This window comes from Rattus norvegicus, chromosome 5, assembly GCF_036323735.1.
Source record: "Rattus norvegicus strain BN/NHsdMcwi chromosome 5, GRCr8, whole genome shotgun sequence".
Lineage (NCBI taxonomy): Eukaryota > Metazoa > Chordata > Mammalia > Rodentia > Muridae > Rattus > Rattus norvegicus.
The window spans coordinates 38,579,020-38,598,765 of record NC_086023.1 but is presented as its reverse complement, the minus strand read 5'-3'; the positions used below and the strand labels follow the sequence as shown (position 1 = coordinate 38,598,765).

At 36.0% G+C, this 19,746-nt stretch overlaps 1 protein-coding gene across 3 annotated transcripts in view; it reads left to right on the top strand.

Moving 5' to 3' along the window:
• Nkain3 (Sodium/potassium transporting ATPase interacting 3) overlaps positions 1 to 19,746 on the top strand; it is a 696,335-nt gene that overhangs the window by 508,145 nt on the left and 168,444 nt on the right. For 2 of the 3 annotated variants that reach the window (XM_039110792.2, NM_001109540.2), the window contains exon 4: positions 5,136 to 5,333. In XM_039110792.2, coding sequence (XP_038966720.1) covers positions 5,136 to 5,333 — 198 coding nt within the window. Of the gene's footprint in view, positions 1 to 5,135; positions 5,334 to 8,360; positions 12,185 to 19,746 lie in introns of those variants that run through there. The other variant, XM_063288441.1, reaches the window with a different exon arrangement.

Sequence of the window (19,746 nt, the reverse complement as noted above, 5' to 3'; positions counted from 1 at the left end):
TGAGCATGAGGAGGAGGAGGAAGAGGAGGATGGCCATGAGCAAGTGGAAAGAGATGGGGAGCGGAATGGGGAGAGAGGGTAAGGAGCAGAGCAAGAGCAATAGGAGCAAGAGAGAGAGGAGGTGACAAGCAGCCCCTTTTATAGTGAGTCAGACATACCTGACTATTGCCAGGTAACTGTGGGGCAGAGCCTAGACTAAATGCCAATGACCCTGCCCTGGGCTGTCAAGAATCTATCTGCTCTTGTAAGCACACACACACACACACACACACACACACACACACACACACACAAATTAGCTGGATGGGATCTTCTGTGATCACCATGCCCTAAATTTCTTTATCTCCTTCCTTAGTAATTTTCTGACAAGTTGGCTCACAGCTCAACTGCTTTTGTTCCTTTAGGTTTGTGAAGCCCCTCATACAATTCGTATTTCATCCTTATTTTTCCATAGTTGAGAAATTATGTATTTTCAATCTCTTTCTCATAGCCCTAAGGGCTGTTCTGAAGGTCCCAATGTTTACCATTTTGCTGTGACATAGCCAAACCCTAGAGTTCTGGGCTAGTGGTATTAATAATTATCATCTATTCATTAATGTTAACCTGCTGTGTCCCTGTATTGTTTCTTATATGTTTGTTTTCTGAGTTGACTATTTGGCAGTGAACAACCAATTGGTGTGTTCTCCCACTCCCAGCTTTCCTCAGTTACATACATTGCTTTGTGTAGGGTTGAGGCTTCATGGTCCTGTCCCTGCCCTGTTTGCCTCACTCTGGTTTATTATACCATCGGGACCACCTAGAAAAGCAACAACCACATTGGTTGGGTCCTCTCACTTCAACCAATAATCAAAAAAAATGCTCCCAAACACTTGCCTACAGACTAAGCTGATGGAGACATTTTCTTAATTAAGGTTCTGCTTCCCAGATAACTATAGCTTGTTTCAAGTAGACAAAGGGGAAAAAATACCTAATCAGAACAAATCCAATAAAATATCCAACCAAAACATGGACAACAAAATTATAAACACTGATGCCAGTCTATCCATAGCCATAATAACCTTAAACACATATAAACTTAATTCAGAAATAAAGATGCAAAGCAGCTAAGTAAACTAAAAATCAGAGTTAAATTACTTTTTTCCACGAGAAATGACACTTGTCTGTGAAAGACTGCCACAGAGTATGAGCCAATCTAGTGCACGAGCAAAAGGAAAAAGCATAGCTATTGCGATATATGATAAAAATAGGCATACAATAAAATGTCATAAGAGATAAAGAAGGCAACACTATTAATAAATTGAATATTTCATCATTATTATGCAAGGATTATAAACATATGTTCACCAATAATTAAACCTCCCAAATTTATAAAAACACATGATGGACATGAAAAGTCACATGGATCCTGATATAATTTTTGTGGTGGCTTTAATATTCTTTTCTCACACTTCATTTAAAATATATTCATTATTAGTACTGTGTATGTGTGTGCATGATGAGTGGAGGTAGGGATTGGACATTGTTTATGTAGAATTCATTGACCACTTGAGAAGTCAGTTCTTTCTTTCACCTTTTTTTTTTTTTTGGTTCTTTTTTTCGGAGCTGGGGACCAGGACCGAACCCAGGGCCTTGCGCTTTTTCTTTCACCTTTTACTTTGGTTCTATTGACCAAACTCGTTTCCAGGTTTATGTAGCAAACACATTTGACTTCTGAACCATCTCAAGCCCTTTCTCATTTTAGACAGGTCAAACAAGCTCTTTCTTAAAAATATATAGTAAAACTATGACATAATCAAGTATACTAAACTAACATCCTCAGAATATTTCATTCAACTAATATGAAACACACAATCTCAGCAAGCCATGCAACGTGGATGGAAGTCAGTTGCACTCGTAGATTCATTTGTCCTGTGCCTTATGCTGGGGTTAAACCCACATTGGAAAGGCAGTGGCATCCACCAGCAATGTCTTCACATTAGTAGAGTCCCTTCTATGTGCATCAGGACTTAGGTAAGCCTTCTCTTTGCAGTCTCTGAAAACTCTCCTACCTTCACAATATTCCTCAGATTGTGTCCACCAAAGTGACTTGATATTTGAGCTAAGAGTTTGCTGCTATGCATGCTAGGGCATACAGAGATACTGTAAAGATACAGCAGTCATCACACTTTGAAGATGTCCCATGTACTAATCACCTTGTTGAAGGGATATACATGTGGGCATCAAATTACCTATTTTGGCTTCATAGTTTTCAGATTCTACACAATTGTAGAATAGGTGATTTAGAGGTTGAGCCACTTGCTGACATTAGGCACAGAGCTCTCATATTTCAAGATTATTCTCAATTGATGAAGTCTGCTTCAGATCAGCTAACACACACACACACACACACACACACACACACACACAGTTCATTTTAAACCTGCTTTATGGTTCAGTGACTGAGCTCTTCTAAGCCTGCCACTACTAGTGTTCTCTTCCCTTTTCTCCTTGCTAAACACTAAATCTGCCTTCAACATAGTTATCCAGGAACCTTCTCCTTGCTCCATAGCCTAAATCTGTCCTCAACTTATTTGTGTTTCTAATCTCCTATCTGCTACCCCAGGCCCAATCAGGGAAGCAGTCAATGGACACTCTACCCAAGATCTCATATGTCTTATGGATCTCTCTCCCTCCCTTTCCTCCCCCCTCATCTTCTGATGGAACTTGAAAGTCCCATTGTTTTTATTGATCAATCAAGAACAAATTGGAGAACAGAGCCTTCAGTGTTCACATGCAGATTCCCAATCAAAGCATCAGAAACACCCCCTACAGAGATGTCCTGAGCTTGGTATATTTCTACTGACAGTATTCCTGTTCTTTCTCTGCCCTTTTCAGATGCCCTGCACTGATCTTTAACATTTCCAAAGATGTTTCTTTCTCTCTTTGTAATAGAGTCTATTTTTTCCTTCACTTGTTCTGTCTTTTCATCAAGTTACATAAAGGCAATTTCTAGTCTACCATGTCACCCAAAATTTTAAATATTAAATATCAGTCTCCCACAAGTGCCCTTGCAGAAATATAGATTATGAATTTTGTATTGAAAGTGATTGGGACAAGAAATTTTTCAGATTCATTTGGGTTTTCTAATATTTACACATCATTAAGAAACCTTTATTGTGGGACTGAAGTCTAATGTATTCATTTCTATTGTAAAAATACATTGAAGTATGGATATTTTTCATATATACCTTATACGCATAGCCTAATGTAACTTTATAACACTTTTTAACACATATAAATCTGTCACAGGAGGTAATAATTCAAACTTGCCAATGATACTTGCCTATTGACAATCAAAATGTTTTGACATGCTTTTACTATTAGACATGCCTAGCCTAGAGTAAAAGTCATCTCCTGAAGATGGAAAATCTGTAGTTGTTGTCTCCACTAAGAACTCTGACAAATTTTAAGTTGTAAAAATTGAGGAGTACCTTCTTTATCCTTTGAAGTGAGTATGGATCTATTTGTTAATATATTTGGAGAAGGGAAATAACTCTCTTCAGGGTATAGAACATAATCAAATATTTAATGGGAGAGAGAGCAAAGAGTAGACATGATGTTGTTCAAGGATGTAAAAGTACACGTCATAGCTCCAAGTCCTCACTCTATACCTTGCATGCTCTACTAACTTACACCAATTTATTTACTTATAATAATTTACTTTCTTTGCCTACACTATTTTTTTGTGCCTGTGATAATAAAATATTGCAAATTATTTATCTTAAGCAATAGGAATTCCCTCATTTCCAGAGGCAGAAATCTGAAATAAGTTTTCTTGGGTTGAATTTGTTGTTGGCAGTGCTATGAACATCTAACTGAATAGATTTCTTCTTCATTTCATTATTCTCCTTCAATGTCCAGAGCATTTCTTGGCAGTGGCTTCAATCACTCCAATGTCTACCTATATGGTCACATTGGCTTCTTCTCTTTCTCTGTATATCTGTCTCATCTCCATTTACCACCTGTTTATATTACATGTGATTTCATCCACATATAGTGACATATGCTGTAATCTCAGCATTCAGGAAGTGGTGGTAGAAGGTTCAGGAGTTCAAGCCACTCTTCAATGCATTGCACATTTGAGGATAGTTTCAGTTGTAAGAGATTGCCTTGGAGATAGAAAGGAAGAAAGATATGAAGGAATTAAGGAGAGAAGGAAGGCAAGAGAAGAAAGAAAGGGAAAAGAAGGAGAAGACCTGTACCTGCAAATATAGTCTGTACCCATTCATGTATAACATCCTGACCGCTAATCCTCAAATTTTTGCTGATGATACATAAGAAAAAAATTCAGATTCTAGAAACTAGACATATGTTTAGAGGAAATAATTATTCAGTAAATTATAATAAGTATATACTACTACCTACATGGATAGTAGAGGCTATATAGTAAGATAGTCATATCAGTGGGTTTCATATGCATATATTTTACCAACCAATTAGTAAAAGTCATTAAATAAGACAAAACCATACCTCTACAAAGCATGTACAGACTGTTTTCTTATTATTTCTTCAACTACTTTCATAGAATTTACACTGTACTGGTCATTATATAAAATATGGAAATTATTTGAAGTCAGGTACAGATAGCACTGGTCTATATGAAAATATTGTACTGTTTTACATTAGAGATGATCATACATATATTTGATATTTGCAGAGAAGTCTGAACAAACTCCCAAGGAAATCCTCAAAGACAGCTGTAGTGTGTGGAACTTTTATAAACATCATCTAGTATGTAACAAAGCACTCAGAAAATACGACCATAGGATGATGATATCAATGACGATATCACAATAAGAAATGTAGCAAAGATTATTTGTATGTAAGCAAAATACAAGCCCCCTGGATCACTGATATTTAGTAATCTTATAAGGCTAATGTTATTATTCAAAAGACTGTGTCTCTCCATTGAATGATTATAACCCAGTGGTGCCAACATGTCCTGTACATGCCTTTTTTAGCTTTCTATTTTTTTCTTCATTTGAAATTAAAATCATCTCTGTATTTCTGCCTATCATGAACTCTTTCCAATGTCAAAGCCAAAAATATGATGCAATTATATTGTCGCTTTTGTTCCCTTGTCTACTGCCATATAGGACACAGATCTGATGACCTTCAACATCTCTGTACATCGGTCATGGTGGAGGGAACATGGACCTGGCTGTGTCCGGAGAGTGCTACCACCATCAGCCCATGACATGATGGATGACTACACATATGTCTCAGTCACAGGCTGTGTCGTCGATTTCCAGTACCTAGAGGTCATCCACAGTGCTGTACAAATACTGCTATCTGTAAGTCACACTTTTGTATCATTCTCTGATAGTCTTCTTTGTTGACATCTTGTATCTTCTATCTGGTAGTAGCAAAAGCTTCAGATAAGCACAGAGAAAACATTAACAGCATAAACAGCAACAATTTTGGAGTCATTAATGATACATAGTAGATGGTTACCTAATTTTTCCAGACACATATAGTTATTGTGTTTAGAGTCAGGTAATTACTGTGATTTCCAACTTGATATCCAACCTGTACTACTTTATCACCACCTGAAGTGGTCCATTATCCAATGAACACTCCAAGGTATAAGGGTAATGTAGTCTTCAAGTAGTGGCCTTGAGTTCTAGGGTAAGTATGGAAACCCTTATATCGGCTAGATAATCATAATTCACGTCATTCTCATGCTGTAAATAATCATTCCTTAAAAAAAAATAAGTCTTCCCCAGAAACATTTTTAACGTTTGGTGTCAGATCGTAGTCCTGTAAAGAAACAGAGGAATTGGATTGATTTTACCACCAAAAGTGTTATGTCCTAGGAATTAAGGTAATTTCCTTCCACAGGACTCCTACTCACATTCTGACCATTGTGTAGAGTGGAATTATTTAATATATGTGATATCAAGTACTACACAGAGTGCTTTATGTTATTTTTGAGAAAGGGTCTTACTACGTTTCTCTGCCTGGAACTCTGAAGGCTAAATCAGGATGGTCTGAACTCAAAGGCCTGTCTGGCTCTGCTTCCCATGTACTGGGATTAAGAGGTGTGTCACCATGCCCAGCTAAATAACAGTATATCATTAAGACCTATTGGGTACCATATATCATCATTTCCACATGGTTTTTATCAATATTTATTTTTTTCCTTTTGGTTCTTCTTTAATCTTTTTCTTCCAGTCTGGTTTAAAATAAAAGAACTGTGGAGCATAGTAGTGCATGCCTTTAGTCTAATCACTCAGGAGGTAGAGGCAGGGGAATCTCTGCCAGTTGAAGGTCAGCCTAGTCAACAAAATGTGTTCCAGGACAGTCAGGGCTCTGTTACAAAAAGGAAACCCTCTCTTGAAAAGACTATAAATAGACACATAAATGGATGGATGGATGGATGGATGGATGGATGGATGGATGGATGGATGGATGGATGGATGGATAGGTGGGTAGGTGAGTGGGTGAGTGAGTACAGCGGTGGATGGATATATGGATAAATGGATAGATAGATAATAGAGAGATAGAATTAATCATTTACCACATTCAAAGCTTACGTATAATTTTTTAAATCTAAAACATTTTTCCTAGACATATGTAGAAAAATAAACCACACATAGAAATGTTCACAATAAATTACTTAAGCATATTTTGTGAAAATGGTAGCATGTTCTCTAAAGCTTTACAGTGTAACAGAATGTAGGAACCAAAAGGCCATTTCCATGAAATTGGCAAATAAAGCAACTTGAACCTAAATGCAAAGCAAGGTGAGAATACTTTATAGATGTTGGGCTGCCTATTAAAGTAGGCCCAAAGGAAAGTCTAAATAAATCATGTAACTTGCCATCTAAATGTACTTGTCACTTGTAAATGAATTTCTTAATTTATCTTAGTGACTAGTCAAAGCTGCCAGTATGAATTCATAGCTCTGACTGTATTATTCAGTCCTTAAACAGATTAGCCATCACTCTCCCAAGTTTTTATGGAGTATACTTCAAAGGCAAAATATTTAATATTTTATCTTTTTACATTGAAATATAGTGCTCTTATTGTTTCACAACTCTAGGATTATATATAGTAGGCCATCCCAATCAACAGAGACTACTTGAAGCCCTATAGTAAATTCCTAATTCCTACAACATAAAAATAATCTGGCATCTACAGGTGTTGCTGAATCCTTATACGTTTCCTCCTACTCATGTCTATCTATGGATAAGATTTAACTAGGTACAGTGAAAGATTAACAATAAAAATTTACATTAGATATTAGCAACCTCAGCATGTTTTTCCCTTTCTTTCTAGCTTTAAGTCAAGAACATATGTACAAGAACAAGCATAGATTCACTAACAGGAAGCACTTTATGTCCTTTCTAGTTTCTCTTGAGTTTTACAAACCATTAGACTTGTGCTTTGAAAGGTTATTGGTGAAAATAAAGTAATGAGGACACAGCCACTGCCATAGTGTGTCTACAACCTAATCCCTCAGAGACCCAGCAGTCAATAGAACAGGGTTACATTGAACAGAAGGATAACTCATGTCCCAGATGGAATGAAAAGGAACAGTAACAGATTTCATCACAACAATACTCAGAATTATATTCAGTTTACATACACAAATGATTAGTTTCTGGAGTAGGCCCCTTAATAATTTTAGACAGAAATTGGTGCTAGGTAACCAAAACTATTGGTAAAATGAAACCACTTTTGTACATATATATTATTGTTGAGGTTAATTTTTGTTTCTTTTTCATAGTTGCATTCAGGCACTATTGTAATTTTTATGTCCTAAAATCTGATCATACAAAATTATTTCTGTATGCTATATCAATGACTATTGTGTGCTGATTGGGTACCATGATGGCGATAATGTTTAACACTCTGTCAAGGGTGAGGCAGGCAACAGTCAAGAGACAAGAGAAAATTCTTTGATATGACACAGAGTCCTGAAGGCTTAGCTCCACCAAGTGCTATGCCTCTAACGACTCAATGGATATAAACACCTAAAAGAACCTAAGGAAAGGATCACTGTCATAGACTTCCTGATGGTTGGGAGAGGGACTCCAAGGATTTCAGGGTAGCTGTTCACCACTAAATTCCAGCGAAGTGGTCTCCCTCGGGGCACAACTTTGTTGATGAACAATTCTGCTTTTAAGATATTGCTTAGAGGTAGAAAAAAAGAAGCCTCTAGTCAGACCCTTCACAAAAATTACAAAATTTTTATCAAAATGACAAAATAACAGTTAGCAAAAGTAGTCATGAGCTAGATTTTAAATACACACACACACACACACACACACACACACACACACACTAGTTTACATGTACTCTTTTCTTTGAAACAGGAGTAGAAGATTGCAAGAGTGCAAGGCGGGGCAAAAGTTCCTCTTGCCTTCATCCAACACAGACATATGAACTGGTGAGGAACATGGATGATCAAGATGACAAGCTGAAATCTGTAGCTGTGGTCCAGCTGTGGGATGATACGTGCTTCTCACAGGCCTGGCTATCCAGTCTTGATCCACATGATCATTTCTCACCTGGAACATGGTCACCAATGTCAAAACAGTCCTATAGAGCTTCTTCTGCCCCACCTGTGACCCAGGACCCTCTGCTAGGGGGAGAATAACAAAACACTAACAAAGCACTAATCTAATCACTCTGGTCCTTCTTTCAGGACCATGGGAAAAACTCTTAGACTCACTGATCTATCTCTATTTGGAACTAATTCTACACATTTTGTCTTGAGTACTCAAGGACAAAATATTTTCGCTTCCGTGTCACTAATACTGAGTCATCATTTTCCATGCTAGAAGTGGTCTTTATGGTTGGATCTAGGGTCAGAAAGCTCTGAGAATCAGTTTTTACATCATCCCTATGTCCTTTGACTTATATTTCTCTTGCCATATCTTCATCTGTCTCTGTTCTCTACCACACAGACCATAAGAACTCCACCTAAATTTAGATTTAACTACAGAAAAGTTTCAAATAACCAAAGGCTGTAGATATAGTCCTTCCTATACAAAGGAAGTACAAAGGTAAGTCTTAGTCTTATAATTAATTTTTTACAGGTTCAATGCCACCAAAAAGTAGTAAGCACAGTTAAACATTGCCCTTTCTCCCTCTCCTTACTTTCCCATTTACTTGGCATTGCACTAAGTGGTTTGCAGTTGTTTACAGGCATGAACTCAGTCCCACAAATGCCTATTACATAAATGTTGTTACAGTCATTTTCCATGAAGAAGAATGAGGCAACGATTCAGGGTCCACCTGCCTTGCACATCTTGTGAGTTAATGTGAACCTCAAACCCAGACACAAGGACTCCAGACTTCATGCTTTTACCTATATCACTGAGCATCCTTATGCCATGGCAAAGGACAGCACGCACTTTCTCTGAAGCCCGTTTTTGAGTTGCGTTTTAAGTGAACAGAGGAGTGAGATTGTGTATCTCCTACGGTATTGGGTTCATGAGTTTACTTGGCAACTCTATGGTATGAATATAACAGTAAGAGAACATATACCTTTGTGTTTGATATTTATATGGAGGGGGTGAGGAGATAACTCAAGCACTCACGTGCCTGCCACACAACTATGAGGACCTGAGTTTGGATCATCAGGATCCATGTAAAAGCTCAGAGCAGCTATGCATAGAAAGAGACAGCAATTTACAGGGGCTCTCTGACTAGCTACTCTATCCAATGGACTTAGTGAGACACCCAATATCAAAAGACAAGTTGGAAAGCAATTAAGGAAGACAAATAGCTTCAACCACTGACCTCGCCACACCCACTTACACATGTGGACATGTACATACTATTTACATATACATTACACATTTACACAAGTACATCCACACCATTTGCATGCCCATATGCGTATACAAACCTCAAACACAGATATTATACACATATGTGTATGTATAACAAGTAACACATGTGCATATACATACTACATATACAGATATTACACATGTATACACATGCATGAACAACCAGTTGCCACATATATATATATATGCTGCATATATATATATATACATGCTGCATATATAGGCATTAAAATACATACATATACAGAATGATGTTTGAGCTCTGAAGTGCATGTTTTAAAATACTTTCTTTGACCCTCTACAACAAATAACATCTCCCAATCATTTTTCCTCACATTGTTTTTCAAAGTGGAGGGTTTCAAAGTCAAAAATGCCAAACCTAGCAAACATTGTTTTTCAGTTTAAGGGTTTTTCCCTCTAGCTGGGTCTTCAATATACCCAGTTGAGGAAAACCATAGCCATCTCTTACCCCTTTTTAGAGTTGTTCTTTTCCCCCTGAAGATTTTATTTATTTGAAATTTGTGAGTTTTGTCTATACCACATACTTAGCCATTTCTGAAGGCTACATAGATATAGTACATACATAAGTCATTACTTATTCCTCACAGACCATCTCTATACACTGTAATTCATCTTTGTCTAAACACTCAAAGCAGTTAAAGATTCACTCACCCAGTGAATCACATATTACTATAGCAAACTACTGGAGATGTGTATGTTTAGGAAGAAAACTGTGGTTGATAAGTAAAGCTCTTTGTGTTTGTTGTCTGGATCTTGGTTTCAGTCCTTGATCTATCTAGATTTTTTGTGTACAGTAAGTACCCTGTACTTTTATTGAGACTCAATTTACATATAACTGAAGTATGTATTTCAACTGCATTACATACTTTTTTTGGTAAAGCAGCTTAAGGAAATGTTTATTTCAGTTTTGCAAAGGTATACAGTCCATCATAATGGCAAGACATGAACAACTTAGGGGGCAGCTGGCCAAGGTATTTGTGTAGCCAGGATATGTAGAGAGAATGCAAGTGCTCTGTTTGCTTTCTATTTCTATCCAGGACAGGACCCTAGCCCTCCCAACCACACCATCCATATTCAGAATGGCTCTTCCCTCTTGAGTTAAACCTACCTAGAAATTTCCTCATATATGCACCTTATGGAATGTTTGCTGATAGTTCTGAATTCTGTCAAGTTGACAATGAGAATTAACATTCACACTTTCTAACTACAGGCAATCACATAACTACTTTTTCTGCCACTGGGCTACTTATAATAGACATTTCCTATAATTAGAAATCACAGCTAATTGTCTTGAATGTGCCTTCTTTCAATTAAAAGCATTTTCAAAGTGCATGACCTCATTTCCTTTTATGTCTGAATAATATTCTATCAGATGTTTGATTTTAATTCGTATGCCTCCTATAGACATTCACAATATTGGGTCAAATTTTCAAAACCATAATTAACATTTATATGGCACTCACCTTCTCACTGATAAAACTCCCAGGGTAATTTCAGCAATCGATCTTGTACCTGTCTATATAGAATCATGTATCATCTTCTAGAAACATCTGATTTATATGTAGCAATTTTTTGTTCTTAAAGAGCTACTCAGTTTTTTGTAAACTTATCATTGAAATTGTCCAACATTATGTATAATATCTATGGTTTTAATAATTCAAAGCATGTGAATATTAAAGATCAGATTCATTTTGTATCATACAAATAAGATGTACGATTGTTTTTTACTGCAAGCTAATCAGCTAGCAGAGCCAACAAAGCTATCGTTTCATTTCCAAACAATGAAATCTATTTTTCTATTTTTCTAAGCTTTGATGTCATGACTATTCTAAACATGTTTGTGAGTTTTTATAAATTATTACTGCCCTACTATTTTAAAATAATTTTCTAGACATGAGTAAAGGCAAAGCTGAGTTATGACATTCAGTCAACTTAAATACAGTTTCATCAGAGAAATGCAAAGTTTAATTAGAAACCATATCTGGCACAAAATCCATTAAAGTTGAAAATCTAAAATCTTCTTAATAATTAATCAAGACAAACATCATGGCTATGGGCTTTTAGTGGTATTAGAGGCAAGAAATTTAATTTATTGACATGTTCTTTAGGGTACATGTTATTCAGATGCTGACAGACTTTTATCTGTATCTCTTCATGAGAATAACTCTTATTAGGTTGAAAAAACAGCTATCCGTAGTAATGAAATTATTTCCAAAACATTTACTGTCAAACGAATGTTTGTATAAATTTAATAGAGAAAAGTTTGCCATTTCCCATCTTGTCTTGTTTTTAAATAAATAGTTTCATTCATTCAAAAACAGTAGTAGTTGCCTGCTTTATACAAAGTTTTATGATGAGAGCTTGGTTTAAGGAGTTGGAAATAAATTAACTTGAATTTGGTGTTCTCCTGGCTAAAGTATGTTTTGATCTATTGTAGATCATTAAAGCAGTAACACTGAATAAGTGCAGACATGAAATAAATATTAATTTCTAAGAACATTGCACTAATTGATATCATTGCATAATTAGAAAATTAATTTCTCCATGCCATTAGAAAGTATAGGAGAAAGAAGCATTCAGAGAAGCTATGATCATTTGTCTAAAACGTTTCTTAGATAAGAATAAAGGTAAAATAAATTCTACATAGAAAAACAGTATAGGAAAAGATATAAAAATAAGAAATTATGAGAAAAGTGAACAATCTTAGTTTGAATGGTGGCTTAAAGCTTAAAAGAAAGGGTGGCAACTAGATGGGAAGTTTGAATGCCAAGCTATAATTATTGTGTCCCTGGTGTCAAGGACTATCCACATTAAGGAGATTCACTCTCAAGGAAGCTTCTAAGAAATCCTACTATTGAAATACAGTAGTCACCTAAAACCAAAGCAGCATGAGGAACTCTTCCAGATTCGAAGAAAATGAAGCCACAGGACAATAAAATGAAACTGTGATCCTAAGCTGAAGAGAGACCACAATGAGACTTTTATTTACATTTGTATTCTACTGTGAAACAGTCTCTCCTGGGAATGGGTACATAAAAATAGACTAGGACAATGGTTCTATAAATGGAAATGTAAACATGGAAGGGAAAAAAAAATTCATGAGGTTCCCCCAAGACAAAGAACTTTAGGCAGCTAATAACTGCTGTGAAAGGGAGAACTAACCTCTCCTCTCCCAGGGGTGAGCCTCCTCTTGCTTATCCAATACAGAGTGCTCATCTCAGAAACCTTATACAGCCAAACAAGAAAAATGTCCTCAGCATATTGTAATTATACATTTGTACATACATATATGTAAATATGTATGTCACAATATTCAAAGAAAAAGAGACTATCCTTTGAGAGCAAGAAGGAGCCATGGAGGGAGTTGAAAGGAAGAGCAGGAAATGGGACAGTAATATAATTCTGTTTAATTTAATTAAAATGTATACAAATTTTAAAATAGATTAAATAAAATTGAGAAAAGAAAAATTTAACAAATCTGTGCAATCCTCCATAATTCTGGAGGACAGAATTATGCCAGTGTTAAGTTTCTGGTTCTTTTTATTATACCATAGTTGTCTAAAGAATCAGGTTCATGCATATATAGCCAGTCTTTGTATTGTGTTTTCCAAATTTTTGTAACCCTGAATGTATTGCAAAATGAAAATTAGAGAATATTGATAAATTTGTATTTATTTTATCTTATATATATATGTGTATCTTCTAGGCATGTAAGTATAACACACGCATTCAGTGCCCATAGAGGGTAGAAGCCTGTGTTGAATCCCCTAGAATTTGAGTCTAGGAAGGTTGTGAGCTGTCATGAGTGTTTGGGTACCAAATTTAATACATACACAACATAAAGCTATTCACTTGCAGTAACGAGCTAGTATCTTCCCCCTGACTCCCATCTCTGCCTTTCATTGCTCTAAATAACTCAGAAAAGGGAAGTAGGCAAAATTACCCAAAAGAGTTTACAAGATAACAAATGTGAATTTCTGAGAACACAAACCTAATTTCTTCTTTCACATAATACTAAAATTAGCATTTTCCTTATTTAGGCTGTTGAAATCATCCCTCAGTAGTTCTAAAATTCTGATATCTTGCTACTATGGGTAAAGACATTGTTACTTATATTCATTTTTCTACAACCTGTGAAATAATGAAGAGTTGTATGAATATTTTTCTAAATTGTATTCTCTTTACTCAATGGTTATATAAATCCTTAGAATGAATATCAAGTAGAAAAATAAACTGACAAGCTTATAGCCAGTTATACTAACATGCCTTTTTTCCTGAAATTTTAATTTTCCTTCAGTGTTCATTTTGTGAAAATATACTGCATGTAAAGGCTTACAATATAAATTATATAGAATTATTGAGGAATGAGTTGTAGAGATCAAAACATAAAGAGTATTAAGTATTGAAGTGTTAAATTTTATTTTATTTTATATTTTTACTTAACATAGACAGAGACCAACTGTTAATCTTCCTCATGGGACACTCAAAAATTGTTAACAATGTTGAATAACATGCCTTGTAGAATTGAGTCTAAGAGATAATTTAGAGTGGAGAGGACATTTCTATAGTCAGGACAGAGTCCTTAATAGTGTGTGCAAAATGTAGCTGGAGAAACACTTTGGATAAAGGACAAGTCAGGAGATCACTAGTCACTAAATAAATAAATAAATCTGCCATTGAAAAAAGTACCCCAAATATAAGACCTGAATTCAATGGACAAGTACATTGTTGTATCTTCACAGAAAGCGGACAACGACAAATGTGTCTTACTTCAAATTAAACACAACTCATTTAAGTTTATGCAATTAAAAACATCACTTAAGAAAGTCATAGTGGTATACTGGAGGCAGAATGAAATAGATAGATCCCTGTGAGTTCAAGAGTTCCAAGCCAGCCAGTGCTACATAGTAAGACCCTCTCTCTGAAAAGAAAAGAAAAAGGAAAGATAAAGAAAATGGGGGGAGGGAAGATACATAGAGACATAGAGACAAGGAGACGTGGGCCTGGGGAAAAAGTGGGGGGGGGGATCTTATAATAAAACTAATGCGAGTGTTTAATTTTAATTTGAGAAGGAGAGTGAAAGTCCCAATCCTCAGAGACCTGTGCATGTACTAGAAAGCAAAGACTCTTATGAAGCAGCCATGTGGAGCAGGGGTAGATGACTCAAGTGTACACTTGCTAGAGATCTCATACCGACTACAAATTTTTCTTTGCTGTGTTTTTTTTTAATTCAAAGATGCCTTAGCAGCTTGCTACTGACAAAAAAAAAAAAAGACAAAAACATGCTGTCTACATGGGTCTGAGCATCTAAGGTAGTTTAGGATTCTGCTGCCTCTTTCCAACTTGATGTGTGCCTCAGTCTTGCCACTAGACTTTTGTAAAGGATACTTTTCAGACTGTCAAAAAAAAACCAAAGGACTGAAAGAGCTTGAAGGGGCTCGAGACCTCATATGAACAACAATGCCAAGCAACCAGAGCTTCCAGGACTAAGCCACTACCTAAAGACTATACATGGACTGACCCTGGGCTCCAACCTCATAGGTAGCAATGAATATCCTAGTAAGAGCACCAGTGGAAGGGGAAGCCCTTGGTCCTGCCAAGACTGAACCCCCAGTGAATGTGATTGTTGGGGGGAGGGCGGTAATGGGGGGAGGATGGGGAAGGGAACACCCATATAGAAGGGGAGGGGGAGGGGCTAGGGGGATGTTGGCCCGGAAACTGGCAAAGGGAATAACAATCAAAATGTTAATAAGAAATACACAAGTTAATAAAGATGAAAAAAAATAAGGGAAAAAATAGAACACATAGCTGGGACTTAATCAATCCTATGGAGCAGGTTTTATGATGAGCTTTGGGGTATTTGTCAGTAAAAATTTACAGGTGTAAGAGAGTTTCTGCTGAAATGTGTTTGATTCATACTAATAAGGTTGTAGTTAAGAAAAACACTGATCCTCGACTTCCCTCCAAATGACAAGCCTAAACAAAGACTGCTAGTGGTTCATTCAATCAATTCTTATCAGAGTAACTCATTAGGCATTTTACTTTTTAGGCATTCTAGTTGAAACATGAATGAACTCATTTAATTTCTGATTTTAAGGATATTCTAGAATAAACAAGTATTCACAACTCTGGCTAGGTTTTGGACAAAAATGAGAAGAATGATCAAATATGAAACCAGGGAAGCAAGTATGAAGAAGAAGTGACAGGGCCTGCATATTGTGATGTAACCATGCCGCCTTAGTCCTGAGGAGGCTGAGATGGAACTGTGTATTCCATGTGGAGGACCCAGGTGTATATGGTGACCTTGATTCAGAAAGCCTAAATTACAAGAGGAGGAAGGGGAGGAGAAAGAAGCAGGAAGAGGAAGAGGAGCCGCAAAGCTTCACCCAGACTCTACAAAAGAGTATTCAAGAAAGTGACACCATCTGTATTTATGAAAGTGACTTAGAAAAGGCCTAGAGAGTGGATTGAAAAGAGAAAAAGTAGAAGAAAACAAATAGTGGAAAAAAGAGAAAATTATAGCTTTAACTGGGAGGTAGTTGTATAAATATAAAACTCTAGTCCTTATAGGAAGAGAGGAAATGAAGTATGAAGGAAAGAGAGATATGAGGAACCAACTCAGGTTTGAGTTTGAGTGATGGGGTAGAAGGTACTGGTAGCTACTGAGATGAGAGGGTCTGTGATGTTTATTTATGTGGCTTTTTCTCATAAAAAATACAAGTTGTTTCTTAAAGTAGTTTTAGATAATAAGAAACATTGCAAGACATAAAAATGCCTATTATTCAGCCTAAATTTAAAGGAATACCTTCTAGAAGTAGAGAACATATCATCTCACATTGTTTAATCCCACCACTTCAATGGATCAAAATCAATTGTCATTTCCTAATGACTTAAAGCATTTTAGTGCAGCATCAGCCACTTATATCTGACCAAAAGCAAAGTCACCAATAAGAAACTGATTAGTGTATATAGACTCTACTGAAAACTGATTATGTAGAAATTCAAGAAAATGTTTGCAATATAAAGTATTTCTTAGTTGCAAAGATAAACAGTAAGTCCTGTAGAGAATGAAACCTGAACAAATTAAAATATTGGAATACACAACAGCTTTTAATTAATGAACTAACCTAATCCAAAGAAAGAGGGAGATGTATTATAATATTTTGCTCTAGAGGGCTTTCAAGCCAGTGATTACACTAACAAGACTCATCATTCTCGTTTACTGAATGCATTCTATGCCTGGCATCTTCCTTTAATGTGCTATCTGGAATACCCTTCAGATCACATAAAGCAGGCTTTATTATCTCTAACATGTGTATTTATGACAAACCAGGACAAATCTGTGGCCAGGGGCAATAGATGGGAAGGGATATCCCACCTGGTTCCGTCCTATCTCTATAACTGTACCCATTGATGAGTCTTTGTTGACACATGCAACAAAAACTAATTTATATTACATTAGTAATTTATATTATATTACTGTGTTTACATTAATGCATATTTAAAGAGTCGATTTGTAATTTTCACCTATCTCGCACCTTCAGGTAAGTCAAACTTCATGTTTGAGATTTCCTTGTCCCACATAGATTATTTCAAAGAAAAAATTAATGTTTACAAAAATTATTTCCATTGATAAAATTAATCCGTTCCCTAGTACTGCTCCTTCTCAAGTCTATTAGCCCAAATCAACATAACCTTCTTTTATTCAAAGCTTCCTCAGAATATTACATTACTGGATCTAGGACATACTGTCAGGACCCAAGAAAGGACTGTTGGGAAGTAAAAGGTCTGCTTTGACTTTCAGACCTGCTGAGATATGTCATTGTAGATGCTAGTTATCTGTGGATAACATCTATCTGAGAAGAACACACAGAGACAGAGACAGGCAGACAGAGATTATCCAGACATCCCAAAAACAACTCTTTCTCTGGCCTTTTCCTCCATCAGAGTCAATAAATGCTCTCTCCTGTTTACACTGGTTTGGGGAACAGTTTATTTAAATAAGACTAATTTCTCATTGATTTTTTAATGCCTCCAGAGTGTCTTAATTTATGAGTGCTATTTTATATTCATTTAGGACTCTAGGGGTTTTTGAAGGAGGGATTGTCTTCCTTTGGTATGTGTGTGTGTGTGTGTGTGTGTGTGTGTGTGTGTGTGTGTGTGTGTGTGTGTTATGCCTGAATGTTGCTGAGGATTGAACCCATAGCATCACACATGCCATGCAAGCACTCTCCCTTAGGATTGTTAACTTAAAGGAAGTTTGTAGTACTCTAGTCCAATTTTCCCACACCTCAAGGATGCCATCACAGCCATCTGTACCATCCACTCCATCAGCTGTACACTGCTCTGGAGCAAATAGAATGAGGTAGGTACAGATCAATCCATGCACTGGATGTAAGGAACACATTTTGAAAACAGTGCAGAAGGAAAAGATAAACTATCTCCTCGGTCATTTACCTATGTTGACTAATTATATATAAGAATAAAAGTAAAATGTATATTCTGGATTTAAATAGAACCTTTTATTAAAATTAGTTTCACATACTCATTTTAACTCTTAATGTTGTTATAAGGTAATTTATGATCATATATGCAACCCATATCATATTTCTTTTGGGAAATGCTAGTCTAGGATATCACTGATAAATGTTGATACAGTCTCTCATTGAACACATACTCATTTGCCCACTAGTCAGACCTAGCTATTACTGATTCCTGTAAGCATAAGAATGATTTTTGTCTGCTGATGTGCAATGAATCACTTTGGAATGTTCCATGTCCGCACTAGTTCAGCCTCCTGTGTATCCCAGCGAACCTACTCCTCATTTGTATCCAAGTCTTCTGAGTTATAACGAGAAAGTTAGCATCCAATACTGCACAGATAAGGCACAGAATCATTTGGAGAAAGGGGAAGTTCTCTCTTACTCCAGAAAGATATGACCCGGAGAGAATACCACATTCAGGACATGTAGTAGAGATATCATGTCTTGTTTTAAATTATTTCATGGGAATTGGCATTAACCTCAGGTTGAAAAAAAGATGGGTGTTAAAAGGTTATGACAGTTCTGAGCCTATATTGAACACAAAGGGCCTATGTCAATATTATTGGAAAATAGAGACAGATTATGGTAGTAATAATTAGTGATAAGAGAGTGTTTCCTTATTATGAGTATCTTCAACAAAAGATCAAGAGCATTAATTTATTTTTTAATTCACACAAATAAATAGAATAGAGTAAATTAGATCTTTTGTGTGTTATAAGTAATTAAGGATTCTGGTGTTTGATACCTTCTCTTATGATTAAGTAGAATTCAAACCCCTTGCAAGAAATAGAAACAAAGTAAAATACTAATATTTGGATATATGACAAATTCACATATTCAAGAGATTCTCATTCCAATGTGTGGATACCTACACAAGTGAAGACTTTTTAATTTATACTACTTTCACATCAGGAGATGACTAAAAACATATTCTGATACTAGAAATACATTGGGTCAAAATCTATTTTTTTCATTTCTTTTTGTTTCATCTTCAAGCACATGATTAATCACTAAGATTTGCATTTTAGTAATTAGACAATATTTTTCCTAACTAGAGAAAACATCTTACTACAAACAAATTTCTTTGCTGAAAAACTTAACTACAGAAGTTCTAAAGTTCAGTCCAGGTTCTAATTTGAACATATGGGATCTGTGCCTCCAATGATTCAGACATGCAAATTAAGAAGTAATAAACTGTACAGTGATGAGTTTATTTAAAAGTATTAACAGATGCTAAGATACCTCACAGCCCCTCAAACCCAATTACCTTATTTCAATTATAATCAGCAGTCATAGATAAAAGTTCTAGCCACACAATGCCAAATTACTTAGTTAAT